The 18,217-nt window shown below is 40.6% G+C and overlaps 1 protein-coding gene across 1 annotated transcript in view; it reads right to left on the minus strand.

Moving 5' to 3' along the window:
* The window catches only part of AMOTL1 (angiomotin like 1), a 162,100-nt gene that overhangs the window by 124,037 nt on the left and 19,846 nt on the right, over nucleotides 1-18,217 (minus strand). The window contains exon 2 of the mRNA XM_081279602.1: nucleotides 17,472-17,606. Within this exon, the coding sequence (XP_081135728.1) occupies nucleotides 17,472-17,556 (85 nt within the window). The 5' untranslated portion in view covers nucleotides 17,557-17,606. The remainder of the gene's footprint in view (nucleotides 1-17,471; nucleotides 17,607-18,217) is intronic.

An 18,217-nucleotide genomic window follows, 5' to 3' on the forward strand; every position in this document is an offset into this window, starting at 1 on the left:
GGCCCAGATCTGTAACAATGAGTTTTCAACCCGTACAATTTTAGCCACCCCGGGTTTTCCACTGTCAGCTTTCAGTTTCCAAATCCCATGGAGGACAGAAAGAAGCACTTCAGCCAGCATTGCTCTTGAGCTGAGGGAGGTGGGGCCGTCCTCCACCAAGGCAGCCATTCTTGAACTGCTTAGCCTATCTCTCCATCCTCTTCTGTTGTCCTGCTCCTGATAATCAAATCTCCAAAATCCAATAATCAAATATGATTGAGTGAATATTTGCACATATTACTCCTTCCTATTCCACCTCCTAGAATCTTTCCATTTGCTCTTTGCAATTCATGGTTCATTACTGGCAAAATCTTCTGATCTTCAGTCCTCCTCTCAATGTTTTTTTTTTTTTAATTTCTTGCTCTGAAATCTGACTCTCCTTGAATAGACCATATTATTTGCCATTCTTTATTTCATCCATCCACAAACTCTTCAGTTATTCTACTCCTTCTTAGAAGGGATTGGCATGTGGCTCCCTGTCAGTTGCCCCAATAACATTCCCATGGAAATTCTCATTTTTTTCCATATGGACATAGTGGATTCTTCTCACACTCTGGTCTCTCAACTATGACATCCTCTCCTATCCTTGACCTTCTCCACCAGGCTAGCCACCTATTTTCATAGAAACACCATTCTTAATGTCAATGTCAAGCATTCTGCTCTCCAACCACCACTTCCTACCATCCTAGTTTATTGCCTCTGCTGTCTTACCCTGGTGTCTCCTTGACCCTAACAACATCTATAATTTACCTCTTCCATGACCTTTTCTCTGTCTCTCACTGTCTTTTTTTTAATTGGTTGTTCACAACATTACAAAGGTCTTGACATATCATATTTCATACATTAGAATCAAGTGGGTTATGAACTCCCATTTTTACCCCAAATACAGATTGCAGAATCACATCGGTTACACATCACATTTTTACATACTGCCATATTAGTGACTGTTGTATTCTGCTACCTTTCCTATCCTCTACTATCCCCCCTCCCCTCCCCTCCCATCTTCTCTCTCTACCCCATCTACTGTAATTCATTTCCCTCCATGTTTGTTATCCCATTCCCCTCATAACCTCTTATATGTAATTTTGTATAACAATGAGGGTCTCCCTCCATTTCCATGTGATTTCCCTTTTTTTCTCCCTTTCCCTCCCACCTCATGTCTCTGTTTAATGTTAATCTTTTCTTCCTGCTCTTCCTCCCTGTTCTGTTCTTAGTTGCTCTCATTATATCAAAGAAGACATTTGGTATTTGTTTTTTAGGGATTGGCTAGCTTCACTAAGCATAATCTGCTCTAGTGCCATCCATTTCCCTGCAAATTCCATGATTTTGTCATTTTTTAGTGCTGCGTAATACTCCATGGTGTATAAATGCCACATTTTTTTTTATCCATTCATCTATTGAAGGACATCTGGGTTGATTCCACAGTCTGGCAATTGTGAATTGTGCTTCTATGAACATCGATGTGGCAGTATCCCTGTAGTGTGCTCTTTTAAGGTCTTCAGGAAATAGTCCGAGAAGGGCAATAGCTGGGTCAAATGGTGGTTCCATTCCCAGCTTTCCCAGGAAACTCCATACTGCTTTCCAAATTGGCCGCACCCGTTTGCAGTCCCACCAGCAGTGTACAAGAGTACCCTTTTCCCCACATCCTCGCCAGCACTCTTTGTTGTTTGACTTCATCATGGCTGCCAATCTTACTGGGGTGAGGTGGTATCTTAGGGTGGTTTTGATTTGCATTTCCTTGACTGCTAGAGATGGTGAGCATTTTTTCATGTACTTGTTGATTGATTGTATGTCCTCCTCTGTGAAGTGTTTGTTCATGTCCTTGGCCCATTTGTTGATTGGGTTATTTGTTTTCTTATTGTCTAATTTTTTGAGTTCTTTGTATACTCTGGATATTAGGGCTCTATCTGAAGTGTGAGGAGTAAAAATTTGTTCCCAGGATGTAGGCTCCCTATTTACCTCTCTTATTGTTTCTCTTGCTGAGAAAAAAACTTTTCAGTTTAAGAAAGTCCCATTTGTTGATTCTTGTTATTAACTCTTGTGCTATGGGTGTCCTATTAAGGAATTTGGAGCCCGACCCCACAATCTGTAGATCGGAGCCAACTTTTTCTTCTATCAGACGCAGAGTCTCTGATTTGATATCTAGCTCCTTGATCCACTTTGAGTTGACTTTTGTGCATGGCGAGAGGAGGGGATTCAGTTTCATTTTGTTGCATATGGATTTCCAGTTTTCCCAACACCATTTGTTGAAGATGCTATCCTTTCTCCATTGCATGTTTTTAGCTCCTTTATCAAATATAAGATAGTTGTAGCTTTGTGGATTAGTCTCTGTGTCCTCTATTCTGTACCATTGGTCCACCCGCCTGTTCTGGTACCAGTACCATGCTGTTTTTATTACTATTGCTCTGTAATATAGTTTGAAATCTGGTATCGCTATACCACCTGATTCACACTTCCTTCTTAGAATTGTTTTTGCTATTCTGGGTCTTTTATTTTTCCATATGAATTTCACGATTGCTTTATCTATTTCTACAAGAAATGCCATTGGGATTTTGATTGGCATTGCATTGAACCTATAGAGAACTTTTGGTAATATCGCCATTTTGATGATGTTAGTTCTGCCTATCCATGAACAAGGTATATTTTTCCATCTTCTAAGATCCTCTTCTATTTCTCTCTTTAGGGTTCTGTAGTTTTCATTGTATAGGTCTTTCACCTCTTTTGTTAGGTTGATTCCCAAGTATTTTATTTTTTTTGAGGATATTGTGAATGGAGTGTTTTTCCTCATTTCCGTTTCAGAAGTTTTGTCGCTGATATACAGAAATGCCTTTGATTTATGCGTGTTGATTTTATAACCTGCCACTTTGCTGAATTCATTTATTAGCTCTAATAGTTTCTTTGTAGACCCTTTTGGGTCTTCTAGGTATAGAATCATGTCATCTGCAAATAGTGATAATTTAATTTCTTCTTTTCCTATTTTTATGCCTTTAATTTCTTTTGTCTGCCTAATTGCTCTGGCTAGTACTTCGAGAACTAAATTGAATAGAAGTGGTGATAGAGGGCATCCCTGTCTTGTTCCAGATTTTAGAGGGAATGCCTTCAGTTTTTCTCCGTTTAGGATGATGCTAGCCTGAGGTTTAGCATATATAGCTTTTACAATGTTGAGGTAAGTTCCTGTTATACCTAGTTTTTCTAGTGTTTTGAACATAAAGGGATGCTGTACTTTGTCAAATGCTTTTTCTGCATCTATCGAGATGATCATATGGTTCTTGTCTTTAAGTCTATTGATGTGGTGAATAGCATTTATTGATTTCCGTATTTTGAACCATCCTTGCATCCCAGGGATGAATCCTACTTGATCATGGTGCACATTTTTTTTGATGTGCCTTTGTATCCAATTCGCCAGAATTTTATTGAGGATTTTTGCATCTAGGTTCATCAGAGATATTGGTCTGTAGTTTTCTTTCTTTGAGGTGTCTTTGTCTGGTTTCGGAATCAGGGTGATGTTGGCCTCAGAGAATGAATTTGGCAGAGCTCCCTCTTTTTCTATTTCCTGAAATAACTTGAAAAGTATTGGTATTAATTCTTCTTTAAAGGTTTTATAAAACTCCGCTGTATACCCATCCGGTCCTGGGCTTTTCTTGGTTGGAAGTCTTTTGATTACTTCTTCTATTTCATCTATTGATATTGGTCTGTTTAAGTTGTGAGTATCCTCCTGACTCAGTCTGGGCAAATCATATGACTTAAGGAATTTATCGATGTCTTCACTATCTTCTATTTTATTGGAATATAGGTTTTCAAAATAATTTCTAATTGTCTTCTGTATTTCTGAAGAGTCTGTTATAATATTGCCTTTTTCATCCCGTATGTTAATAATTTGAGTTCTCTCTCTTCTTCCCTTCGTTAGTATTGCTAGGGGTCTGTCGATCTTATTTATTTTTTCAAAGAACCAACTTTTTGTTTTGTTAATTTTTTCAATAGTTTCTTTTGTTTCAATTTCATTGATTTCTGCTCTGATTTTAATTAATTCTTGCCTTCTGCTACATTTGCTGTTGTTTTGCTCTTCCTTTTCTAGGGCTTTGAGATGAAGTGTGAGCTCATTTATTTGTTGGTTTTTTCCTTTTTTTGAGGAATGACCTCCAGGCGATGAATTTCCCTCTTAAGACTGCTTTCATTGTGTCCCATAGATTCCGATATGTTGTGTCTGTATTTTCATTTATCTCTAAGAATTTTTTGATTTCCTCCTTTATGTCTTCTGTAACCCATTGATCATTCAGTAACGTATTGTTCATTGTCCATGTGATGTAGGATTTTTCCTTCCTTCTTTTATCATTGATTTCCAGTTTCATTCCATTATGATCTGATAAAGTGCATGGTATTATCTCCACCCCTTTATATTTACTGAGGGTTGCCCTATGGCATAATATATGGTCTATTTTTGAGAAGGATCCATGTGCTGCTGAGAAAAAAAGTATATCCACTTGATGACGGTTGATATATTCTATATATGTCAGTTAAGTCTAGGTTATTGATTGTGATATTGAGGTCAATAGTTTCTTTATTCAACTTTTGTTTGGAGGATCTGTCCAATGGTGAGAGAGGTGTGTTGAAGTCACCCATAATTATTGTGTTGTGGTCTATTTGATTCTTGAACTTGAGGAGAGTTTGTTTTATGAAAGTCACAGCGCCATTATTTGGTGCATAAATATTGATAATTGTTATGTCTTGTTGGTGAATGGTTCCTTTTAACAGTATATAATGTCCTTCCTTATCCCTTTTGATTTACTTAGTCTTGAAGTCAATTTTATTCGATATGAGAATGGCCACCCCTGCTTGCTTACGAGGACCGTGTGCGTGGTATATTTTTTCCCAACCTTTTACCTTGAGCCTGTGTATGTCTTTTCCAATCAGATGTGTCTCCTGGAGGCAGCATATTGTTGGATTTGTTTTTTTAATCCATGTTACCAGCCTATGTCGCTTTATTGGAGAGTTTAAGCCATTAACGTTTAGAGTTACTATTGATATATGGTTTGTACTTCCTACCATGTTTGATTATTTATCTCTTTTTTTTTTCTAATTTAGTTTGTTTCTCCATGATTAGCTTTCCCCCCATCCTCTGTCTTTACCGAGGCACTTCCCGCTGATGGTTTTGGTTATTGTTTTTCATTTCTTCCTCGTGTAGAGTTTTGCTCAAGACGCTTTGCAATGCTGGTTTTCTGGCTACAAATTCTTTTAGCTTTTGTTTATCATGAAAGATTTTTATTTCGTTGTCGTATCTGAAGCTTAATTTGCTGGATACAGAATTCTTGGTTGGCATCCATTGTCTTTCAGTGTTTGAAATACGTTGTTCCAGGATCTTCTCGCTTTCAGCATCTGTGATGAAAAATCTGTTGTGAACCTTATTGGTTTACCCCTAAATGTAATCTGCCTCTTTTCTCTTGTAGCTTTTAATATTTTCTCTTTGTTCTGTATATTGGATATCTTCATAACAATGTGTCTTGGCGTTGGTCTACTGTGATTTTGTGTGCTCGGTGTCCTGTATGCATCTACAATTTGTATATCTGTTTCCTTTTTTATTTTTGGAAAGTTTTCTGTAATTATTTCATTCAGCAAGTTACTCATTCCCTTGGCACGAATCTCTGTGCCTTCCTCTATCCCGATGACTCGAAAGTTTGGTTTTTTTAAGTCATCCCAAATCTCTTGGATGTTTTTCTCGTGATTTTTTACCAGCCTATCTGAGTTGGCTAGACTCTTTTCAAGATGATATATTTTGTCTTCATTATCTGATGTTCTGGCTTCTACTTGCTCCACTCTGTTAGTGATACTCTCGATGGAGTTTTTAATTTGGTTTATCATTTCCTTCATTTCTAGAATTATTGTTTGATTTTTTTTTTATAATCTCTATCTCCTGATAAAGATGCTTAACTTCTTCTTTTATCTGTTTATGTAATTCATTCTCAATGTGATCTTTAAGGTTCCATTCCATCTGTCTAAGGTGTTCCTTGAGTTCTTTATATGGCCATTTTTCTGATGACTCCAGGTCCTCCTGAATATTTAGGCTGTCCTTCATTGTTTGTACTCCTTTTCTTCCTTGCTTTTTTATGCTCATGATACTTCTTGTTCTGTTTGACTGCTGAGTTACTGTTTACTCTTATAAATTTATTTGATGCTTGGGAGGAGAGTTATTAGAAGGGAAGGGAAGAAGTCACTAAAGACAGTGAGTGTAGGCAGGTAGAATTCAAGAAAGGGGAATAAGAAAATTTAAAGAAATGAAAAGACAAAAGAAAAAAAGTGAAAAGAAAGAAAGAAAAAATGAAAAAATAAAAATTTAAAACCAAAAAAAAATTATAATGATAATAAACAAATGGAAATTAAAGTTTAAAAAATAATAGTAATAATAATAGAATAAAAAGAATTAAAAAAAATTGAAACCATTAATAAGAAAGTTGAAGAACAACAACAACATCAACAACAAAAAGTGAAAATAAAATTTAAAAAAAATACCAATAATAATCATTAAATAATAATAATAATAATAATAATAATAAATGCAGTCATAGAGCTCAATTAACTTGTCTCCCAGTAGGTGGGAACTGGGCCAGGCTTCTCTTCTTGATGGGTGGGAACCAATCACTGTGCCTCAGCTCTTCTTCCCAGACTGTGCGGGTCTCCAATCCTGAGTGCCTAGGGCCTTCTCTTGTGGTTCCTCAAGCCAGGCCCCGCTCACCTGTGACGCTCACCACAATACTGGCTACACGCCGGGTCTGCTGCTCCTGGGAGCCCTGTTTCCATGGATGCCTGGGCACACCCTTTCTGTTTGCCTCCCTCAGACCCTAAGTTTGTAGGGCTTGGGGCTGAGGACCCCCAGCGAATTTGTTTGCCCTCAGGTAGCAACTCCCCTGGTAGCTGGTGCAAGGGACCTCTGTTGTCAGCAGAGGGATACCCTGGGTCTGACTATCGTGCTCAGTTGGCTTTTACCTCTGTGAGTTCAGGTGGGCCAACTAGTTATTTCAGCGGGATCATTAGTGCTGAGTCACGAGACGCAGGCAAACCAGAACTAGAATGCAGCCCAATCCGGGCTCGGTGTGTTCTGAGAGGGGCAGACTGTTCGCCCGGGATCCCCTTCAGCTCAACAGTGCCTAGTGGTCCTGAGCGAACAGTATTTTGACAGTTTACTTCTCCCTATGCTCCCGCAGCTGAAGGGGTTAGAGACTTGATCTCTCCATGTCCGCCGCCATGTTGGATCACTTAGATTTTAAATTGTCACTCATCTTATCAGCTGTTCCATTTAACTCGGCAGCTCACTCGCGCGGTGAAGAGTCTGCTCTATGGTGCTCCGCGGGAAGCGGCAGCGGCGGCGGCGGCGGGGTGGCGGCCCAGCTGTGGCCTTCGGGACCCCCAGGGAGGGGGTGCGGGCTGGGGGAGGGGATGCAGCGCCTCGGGGCCCGCGCGGGCCGGTACTGGACACGTGGGAGAGCGGGCGGGGTGGGGGAAAGAAATTGAGATCTAGATTTAGGGACTGAACGTGGGAGGAGAGACGGCGGGGGAGAAGCAAAGCGGAAAGGCAGAGAGGAGAAGGAGAAGGGGCTGAGGGAGCCGGGCAGCTCGGGGGCTGCAGCCTTACTGCTCGCGCTGAAGTCGTGATGGACTCACTCCACCTTGGCTGGAGTCGTGGCGGATTCACTCACCTAGGCCCCTTTCTTGACACGGTGCTGAGTCTTTGTCGACAGATCTCCTTTAATGATCTTTACTTCATCTTTTAAGACGCGGCAACATACGCTGCGGGCGCGGCGGCGCGGAGCACGGAGTGGCTTACTCACTTCCCGCCTCCATCTTCCCCCGCCCCTCTCAAAATCTACCTCTCACTGTCTTTATGATCTTAGTTTTCAGATTCATTGCTATTATTTCTCACATTTACCCTCAAATTCATGTTCCTCTCTCTTTCTATACTTTACCTAAAAAACAAACAACAACCCCCTGCCCCACAATTCTGGTAAAATCTAATTCTCTTCTTTCTCTCTGTCTGTACTCAGTAAAACATGATTGGAGATTCAAAAATCATGCTGTTCAATTGTTAAAAATAAAACTTAACTCAAGTGGACCTTGGTGCATGTCAACAATCAGTCTATGTTGGCCTGGTTTATTGACTCTCCAGCTCTCCTGTTGCTATGAATGAATCATCTGTACTCCATCCAAGGCCAACTCCATTGCGGGTCAGACACATTCACATGGTTTTTCTCTTTTCCCCTTTGCTTTCCTTTGTCCTAGGCCATTCCCAGCTATGTACAATATGCTAATTTCATATCTTTAAGAAGAACAAAATCCTTCCTTGACTCCACATCTCTCTCCAGACACCACTCAAATTCTCAACTATCTTTTATAACAAAATTCATCAAAACAATTGTCTACTCTTGTAGTGTTCATTCTTCCTTTTGCTCTTAAAAGCAACCCAGGAAGGATTCTACCTTACCATACACCAAAGTAACTCTTGTCAAAGACAAGAATAGCCTTGCATTGCCTCCAATGGTCAGCTCTTGGCTCTAACAGCAGCTTTTGACCCACTGTTCCCATGAGTGTATGGGGTCTGATGGACTGTCTGCAGATAAGTCTCCTTGTTTTTCCCATTATATCAAGAAATAAATGCTCTTTGTATTCAAAGAAAGTCAGAATAGAGAGGGTTTTGAGGCCAGCAGGACCTTGATTCTAGGCCCAACTCCACCATTAACTGGTAACTTAATTTCTGCCAGCCTCCATTTCTGTGAAAATGGAAATAATTCTCATACCTAATATCTAACTGTGGTGAGATTACAATAAATTGATGCACTTTGAGCTCTAGTAGAGAGACTGTGACATTGTAAAAATCAAGTTAATTATTATTGAATGCCATGTGCCTTTACAGCTGACACAAATGGGCTCTTTTCTTTCCTTTGACAACTCTGAATTCCTGAAAGAAAAATACTAACCACACGGTATGTTTAAATTAAGGGGAATGTTCATTGTCTTTGACTTTCAGTTGTGTTCTAATAGTTGGCTTGAAGGTTGGTTATATGACAGCAAGCTTTCCCCCCATGAGGAGCGCTATGGATCATATGTGACCCCTCAAAATTCATGTGTTGGAAACTTAATTCCCAGATACATATGTTTATGGTATTTGGATGTGGGCTTTTGGAGAGTAATTAGGATTAGATGAAGTCATGAGGGTGGGCCCCCCATGGTGGTATTAGTGGCTGCATAAGAAGAGGAAAAGAAACTCACACTAGTATACTTGCTCTGCCTCTCTATGCGACACCATCCACTATGTTACAAAACAGCAAGAATGCCCTTATCCCATGCTAAGGAGATGCCATCAACACATTCTTGGACTTCCCAGCTTCCAGAACCATGGGCCAAGTACATTTATAATCATTATAAATTGCCTGGTCTTGCATATTTTGTTACAGCAACAAAAAAGTAAGACAAAGAACATTACAAATATTTCACAGGGTGAGTAGGTTCTAGAGCCTGCCCAAACTACTGTTCTGCCAAACAAAAATTTACAATGGACTCCCCCTTCAGTTTGTTCATATACATGGATGACTTGTAAACAAAGAACTTTCTTTGTAGCATTTTAGTTATTTGAATTTTCTAATCAACTGGAGGTTAATGAGAAAGCATTTTTCTTGTTTCAATATTTGCTGTTGAAATTGTTCCTAAAATATATGATTTCAATTTTCTATCTTATGAAGTAGAGCAAACAATAATGTTTCTTATTAATCAACCTGACATTTATTGAGAATTTACCATGCTTTCAACACTGTGCTAGGCACTGCAGATACAGAGATGATCAGGACCCTCATGACCTTCACCATCTAATAAGAGCCTCTTCACACTTGACTTATGGGTTTCTTACAAAGAGATGGTTCTACTAGAGGATCACTAAGCTATAATGGAGAGTATACAAGTTTTTAGGCTTGCATCTCAGCTCCATCAGTTATTAAGGGGGTGAACTCTCAGGGATGTTACTCTCTTAGAGCCTCAGTTTCCTAGAAAATAAGATTTTATCTCATTGAATCATTGGCAGTGGGAAAATAAGTTAGGTATGAGACAGACCAGGTACAGTGTACAATATGCAGTGGGTACTTAATGAATGTTCGTTTTCCTTCTACACAGTGGTCTGGAATGTACCAGAGTGCCTTTGGTTCCTGCCTCAAGTGGACAGTAGGCATCCTGCTGTCATGGCCCCTGCAGACAGCAAAAGGGAGGCCCAGCTCCCACTTTAAGGTCAATGTTGGAGAGTGGAACACGTGGAGAGAAAGAGCAAGAAGAAACATTTCTGTGGCTTCAGGTGAGGTTTTCCATAGAAACAGATCACACAGCAGGTGGTATCTAATGATCACTGTTACTATTGCTCTGATACTTGACTAACTAAATGGACTTTTGGAAGCCAGTTTGGGAACCTTCCTCCAAGCTATAATATTCTTTATTTCTTTATATTATTCTAAATATCTTGATTATTTTTTGTTATGTAAGCATATAGTATTCATTTGAGGTACAGGAAAAGAAATGTTTAGTACAGATGGCTATAAACTGAAAAATAAAAGCTCCCTTTCCCATCTTATCCCAGGATCCATCTCCAACCTGAAACACCATCCACAGCTTCCTGGTCATCATGAAAGACGTGTTTTAGGCATATTTACAAGTACATATGAATTATTTAAACAGTCAGATATAGTATTAATTACCAATTAATGGCAATACATTTCTAAATGTAATTTAGCTGTATCCCCAATCATAAGCTGGGGTATGACTATTTTCTGTTTAGTAAGGCAAGCAAATGTATTTAAAAGTCATGGGTAAAAGAATCTTTTCAACTATTAGAACACAAAGTTTAAAAACAATTTAGGCTTTTAAAGGATTATACTCCAGTATTCTAGAACACTCAGTCAGAACCCTCAGGTGTTGGTAGTTGAGGTACATACAGTTATATGCCATTCTGAACCCAACTCTGGGATCAAAGGAACCTCGAGCTCCATTTCTAGGGCTAGGAGCACACTCTGCATGTTGTTGTAGCTAAAAGATGTTTTCTCAGCAGAATGCCCATTGCTGATGTTCTGACTAGGGGAAGCAACTCTAGTTTTGGGCCAAGGACATGCCCTGAGCAGTCAGGAAATGCCATTAGCCTTTGGCCAGCGTCTGCTGCAGAGGTGGAAGGGCCTGTCTATCTGTCAGCCTACCTGGAGCAGAGGCCAAAGAGAGGACCTTCTATGGGCTACTTTAACTTTGGGGTCCTTTAGGAGGAAAAGTGATATGCTTCTTCCTCCAAGAGTTTGGTGAGGGGCTCAGAGCTACATGGAAAGAAGATTGTTTTTGTTGTTGTTTTGTTTCTGTTTTTTTTTTTGTTTGTTTGTTTCCCAGCCAAGATATGCTATCAACTCTGTTTGCAAGAGAGAACCAGAGAAATGCTCTAATAACAAGTTAGAACGGTAGCCAGGGTGTCCTAGGGATCTCTTCACAGCCTTCCCAACAGTCTCTGGGGAGGTCACCAATTTGAAGTATGAAAGACAGAAAGAAGTGAGCTGAGCCCTCCCTCTCTGCCTTTCTCACCACCCTGGTATTGCCCTTTTCTGTCTTTTGTGCAGGTCACCATCTGTCTCCTGGAGGCCCTCTGCTAGCCAACAGCTGAGCAGAGTGGAGAAGCAAGGCCCATCTGCCTCCCTCCCCTACTGGGGCAGTGTGAGTAGGACTGATTTGGGAGAGAAGAGTGGGACCCTGACTGCCTGAGCACAGCATGACCCTGTTCTGTATCCTTGTCTCTAATCTGCATCTCTTAGGACAAGCCAACAGATGACACCAAGGATAAAAGCATGCCCACCAGAGTAAGATTTTATCAAAAAGAAATTTGTAATTAATTGGTTGCAGCATTATCTCCTCCGCTGAATTCACCCAAAGGTTATTTCCACTTCTCTTTGAGCTTAATATTCTTTCCTTTTAGCACAATCTCACTTTATAATTCTTGATAAAAGGGAGAGAGAAAAACACAGTTGCTTTCTTTCCTCTTAAATGAAAACCAAGCCTCAGATAATTGCCTTAGTTCTTCATAAATTCCAAAGAAGGAAGCAGGCTACATAGGAAGAATAGTTAAGTATATCTCATCTAAAAATAATCATTATCCTGGGGCTGGGGTTGTGGCTTAGTGGTAGAGTGTTCACCTAGCACCTGTGAGGCCCTGGGTTCAATCCTCAGCACCACAAAAAAATAAAAATAAAAGTGTTGTGCTCATCTACAACTAAATATATATATATATATATATATATATATATATATATATATATATATATATATATACATACATGTATATATATAATCATTATCCTTAGCAAAAACAATATAAGAAATAATATGACATGAAGTCTGACAGGAAGCCAAGAGCTCATTTTGGTGAAAATGCTAAATATGTTCTCTTAAAAAAAAACCCAAATATCAGTGCAGAAGATGCTGTTAACAAAAGCAAGGTGTTCTGCAAAAATACATAAGCAAATTGGATTTATCCAGTCCCCCATTCTCATATTCCTGTTACCAGCTATGATATAGAGATGAAGATTTAAAAGAATCCTACTCAATATCATATCAAAGGAAATAAACTCTGGCTGAGTCAAGAAGCTACTAGAAGGTGTAGACATGAATCAGAATAAAAAACTATTCCAAAAATACACACAGAAAAAGGTTCCTGTAGAGGAAAATCATATCCTTCCTACTTACACCCGGTTGGATCTATTGAGCGAAATCAGATGAAATATCTTGTGTTAAGAAAAAGGGCAAACACATTTGCTGCAATTGCAATCTATAAAAAACTATTTTTAAAAATCCATGAGATGAATGTGAGTGTCTGCTGAAATGCCGACCACCTTGATCCTGTGTTTTTCACCCCAGCATCCTGTACAGAGGCTTGAGAGAAAATGGCTCCTTTCAGAGCTGCAAATAGAGTGACCTTGGGATGTATCTCTTCTTCCACATGAAAATGGTTTTCCCAGTACATTGTGTGATTATCACAGTGTGGGTGATGGGAAGGACAGGAAGAGGTCTGGACTTTAGCTATAGTCTTGTCATTAAACTTTGAAAAGACCCCAAACCACCTCGTCTGCACTGGTGTCTATAAAATGGGAGGGGTAGAACACATGATGGCCCTTAGGAAGTGTAATGGAACAAATGCCAGTAAAAGGTGATAGGTGACAGAGTTTCCTATATTCCTCTTTTACCATGGAATGCAAGACAAAAAGCATCAAACTTCATGGAAATGTGGAGATGCAGAACAACATTGCCCTTTGAAACTGACAAAAAAGTAATGGACAGGACACAGCTCTGAAGTGTAAAGCCCTGAGTCTAAACATGAGCTCTGCTGCCATTTGCTGTGTGAGTCTGGCTTCACTAACCAGCCTTTCCAAGACTCAGTGTACTCATCTGCAAAATGGAGATCAGAATAACTACTCCACAAGATTCCAGTGAGGGTTTGAATGAAATGCAGTGGTATCACTTGGCTTACAAACCGCACTCAGAAAAGGTTGCTTCCTTCCTGAGCAATGACCCTGAGAGGCACCAGAAGGGAAATCTGCTCCTTCCTGTTTTAAAAGCATAATGGAAGCAGTCCCATTAAATTTCTGCAGTGCACTTGATCCACCCTGCCAGGCTGTGCTTCCCAGACTTCCTGATTCTCCCCTAATGAGGTAAGTAAACAGGTGGAGTCCCTTGAAATTAGTAGATGACAGCAGGACTCCTAAATAGCTGAATGAGCACATCTGGAACAGGAAGAAGAAATGTTTTACGGTTTTACCGAGAAGGGCCTCCCTCCTGCATCACATATACATATAATGTGGCAGTGGACAAATCAAATGAAGAGCCAGATCAACTTGTAATGCAACAGTCAGAAACAGGGCACCAGCCAAAGGCCATCCCCTCGTGTTTTAGGTGTCAGGGATTACATACAATTTCATTTGGAAAATGCCCTTCAGATCTTTAAAATAAGTTTGAAAACCCACTGGCCCAGATCCTTGGAAGTGTACGACACAGAGAGAGTTTCTTTCAGAAACTCCTTATCATCCCCAGACATCCTGGGCTCTCCCCAGCCAGCTTCCTGAAGGTAGTCCCACCCTAATGGCAGCCGGAGATGCTCCAAGGATAACACAAGGACAGATGTTGTGTGGGTCTGCCTCGAGGTCTATGACTCACCAGGATGACTGCACTTCCCTGCAATTAACACAATTCTCTCAGGATTTCATGAAGCCAAGAACCAGACCCCAAGACCTGGACACTTCTAGGACTTTCCCAGTACTTCATTAGAAATTCAAACCCCACTAGCCCCCATTGGGCCTAAGAGATGGAACAGCTAGTACCAGTCAGTGGCAGGGAGAGATGGGGTAGAGAAACATGGTGCTGAGAAAAGATACTTGGAAGCAGGTGGGTAGAGACCTTGCAGTGCATTAGATGAGGCAGCTGTAAGCTTGGATAAGATCCACATGTTACAACAGCTCTGTTGATTTTTTGGCCCTCTTCAGAGCTAGTTCTATTTTCTACTGTGGCAATTAAACCACCAATAATAAAGGTTTGTAACTGGTTCACCAGAGCCTTAAATTATGAAGACAGAGTAGGGAGTGTTGGAGAGTAGATTGAGGAGCAATAGCTTATGGGGCTGGAATGGGACAGATCTAGGTTCAAATCCCAGGTTAGTCATTTGTAAGCCAAATGACCTTGGACAAGTTCCTTAATCTTTTCAGGCCCAGTTTCTTCATTTATAAAATGAGAATACAGTTGTGAGAAAGCTTGAGATAGTCTATATCTATACAAAAAGAGGTTTAGTGTAGTGTCTGACAATTGTATATAATAGTATATACTTAGTAAATGATTTAAAATCTTTTTGAGCCTGGTGTGATGGTGCACACCTGTAATCCCAGTAGCTCTGGAGGCTGATGCAAGAGGATCACAAATTCAAAGCCAGCCTCAGCAACTTAGTGAGGCCCTCAGCAATTTAGCAAGACCCTGTCACTAAATAAAATATTTTAAAAGAGCTGGGGATGTTGCTCAGTGATGAAGTACTCTTGGGTTCAATCCCCCGTACTCTCCACAAAAAAAGAAAGAAAAGAAAATTCTTTTTGATTTCTCCAATCTGACTTAGCTCTGGCACTGTGGGGTGAGCACTCTTTGTTTCTGCATGAGTTTCCTCATCCCACTTCCAGACTTCACCAGATTCCCATTTTTGCCTCCCTACTCAGTCCCTTTAAGACTTAACATCTTTCCTGAATCCCAGCCCAGACCTCGGAACCACCCTAATAGCAGCCCACAAGCGTTTTCAGATTTCACCACATCCATCCCTTGTCACTGTGCTATACCCTAATATCTAATATCTAAACATGGCCAGACTTTGTCTTGGGTGCCTCCATCATTGCAGACATATTATCTGAACTAGAACCAGATTTCATAGGATTTGCTGCCTCAGAGGCTCATCACTTACCCCACAGCTGTGCCTCCCCTCTAGGCAGACCTCAACACAGGTCTGTTTCCCCTTCCTATTGTCCAACCTTTTCCCAAAGAATGTAGATATCTGACATGGTAAACTCAGAGGGATACGGTAGTGTGTGGAGCTAGTCACAATAAGCACTGTCAACCCTTTGTTACAGTGATCCCAGAGGTTCCCTTCAGGTCTAAAATTCTAGGATGGTTGATTCTATTGCCTGGGTAACAAAAACACCAGTGGACAAACCTCACCTATTTCTTTCCTCTGCTTTCAAGCTTTGGTAAATAGACCTGGAAACACTGAGTGAAATGCTATAGGTATGCTGAAAGCAGGGTAAAGCAATGCAGTGGTGCCCAGAAGCAGTTGTGCAGCCAAGTGGGCTGCCACAGCCCCAAAAGCCTCTTGATAAAGGCAGACATATGCAGAAGATGTGGTCCTATCCATCATACATTCATTCATTCGTTCATCCAGCCACCAGCTGGCCATCAGCTCTTTGCCAGGTTGCAGTGATGCAAAGATGAATTAAACATCTGCCTCAGGAAGCTATTCAGGATACAGACAGCCATGATACAGTGTGGAAAGTGCTGTGGCAGCACCAAAGAGGGCCTCTCAATAAGAACAGAATGGGGGCAGATAGGTGGAAGGGCAAGAAGAAATCCCAGCTCAGCTGACTCAAGCTGAAGCTTCAAAGATGAGAAGGGACCGTCCAAGTGGAAGGCAGTTGGAAATAGCTTTTGCAGAGGCTCACATGGATGTGAAAGCAGGACATACACAAGGCTCCTGAGGGAATAGATCTACTAAGAGAAAAGTGGGGTATTCCTAGTGGTGAGCAGCAGGAGATGAGTCTGGAGAAGCTGGCCGAGGTCTCATCAGAAAGGGCTGTATATTGAGCTAAGGAGATTCACTTTAATTCCACAGTCTGTGCAGACAGACTGGCTTAACAAGCTTTTTAAAAGTGGGTAGAGTGACAAGGTGTTGGGGCACAGGAGAAAACAGCTGTGGACTGCATCCAAATTCCTGCATCTGACTTTCCCTTTGGAAACTCTCCTCCAGTTTGCCATAATGTTGTTTGGAAGATGTATCCTGGTACAGTGCAAAAGCTCTGTGAATGTTGCTATGTAAATTGTCCCATTTTAGAGATGGGGCACATCAGAGAATGTTGTCCAGTGATCTCTATGTCCATGTTGCTTTCTCTCTTGTATTCCCATTGCTTGGTGTATAATATATGATAAACAGTATTCTCAAATGAATGAATGAACACAAACAGGAGCCAAGCTCTCACTAAAAGCATCTTGTGAGTGCATTCAGTTCAGTAACCTTGTATCTCTCCATCCATAGCCTTTTACCACCAAAGTCAATCTCTATCAGATTTGGGGGATGGGAAAGTATTGAGTTGAGTCTTAGAATTCTGTTTCAGGGTTCGGGTTCTTAATTTCTACACTCCACTCCAGGAGAGTTACAACATCCCATCATTTAAGGCTAAATCACAATAATCATATAACTGGACAAAGAAAAAGGGGAGGTGAGCTGACCTCCTCTGTTTGTAGGTGTTGCTTTGGCCTTCATTTGAATGCTTCTAGGGTTGTTAGGAGGCAAGCGATACAGGAGCATAATGCCTGACACATACCCCAGCACCCACCTAGCAAGGCCCAAAGCTTGGTAAATGGCAGCCTACATTACTGATTCTTATTAGAGTTCTGTGTAGCAGGCATTCTTACTCTTATGCTACAGCCCAGGTATTTTCTCAAAAGCCCATAGCTTGTAAGGAGTAAGTTTAGGACTGAACCCAGGTTTGTCTGACTTCAGAGCGCATGCCCTCTCCTCTACACCCAGCTGTTTTTGAAAAGGCAACAGCCCTGGGCATGTACCAAGAACAGCTGGGCTCACATAGGGAGGTGCAGGAGTTGAAGAGTACCACGCGTGTCAGGGACATCAAAAGCAACCATACCTGCTCTTGTGCTGGGAAAATGATGAATTCCACCAGGCGACAACCAGTTTCCTTCCTCCAAAGCCCACTTTTCACTGAGGTCCATGCTTCTAGCAAGCCCCTTGTATGTGCAGCTCTCAGAACAAACAGAAGTTCCTACAATACATAAAGAGCACACAAAAAAAGGAGGTGTGAATTAGTATTGAAGTTCTCTTGGAAATGGGAAAATTTCATGAAGGAAATTAGTCAGTTTCTAATTTATCATGTTTCTTTGGCATGAAAAGCTTATTGTTAAGATTTGGGCATGGCCTGAGTTTGAGGTTGCTCAAGTCCACAAACCAAGTTTCTTTGTGTATTCGAGTAACAAACAGTGGAACAACTGGCACGTGCTAGGCTTTAGGCAAAGAAGTTCCTCTTTAGTTCTCTGTGTTGTATAGACTTCTAGAATTTCAGGAGGCACAGTCAGATCTCAATTTCAGCAGGAAGAAAGGAGAAGGAAAAAAATGAAAAGAGAAAAAAAGAAATATTCTTATATATGTCAAAGAAAATAGACAAAAAAATTCAACTAAAAAGTTGTTATCATTGTATTGGAATGATGGCTACTTTTAATTTTTTTTTTTGTAATTTTCTACAATTTCCACAATGAACATACGCTGATTTTGTAATTTGGAAAAAGTATGTAATAAATATTATTTTAAAAAAAACTCTCAGAGCCAAGAGGCCCCATGGAAACCAATTTTCCACCTCCTCTTGAAAATCATGATAGA

This window comes from Spermophilus citellus (genome assembly GCF_964194105.1).
Source record: "Spermophilus citellus genome assembly, chromosome: 2".
Taxonomy (NCBI): domain Eukaryota; kingdom Metazoa; phylum Chordata; class Mammalia; order Rodentia; family Sciuridae; genus Spermophilus; species Spermophilus citellus.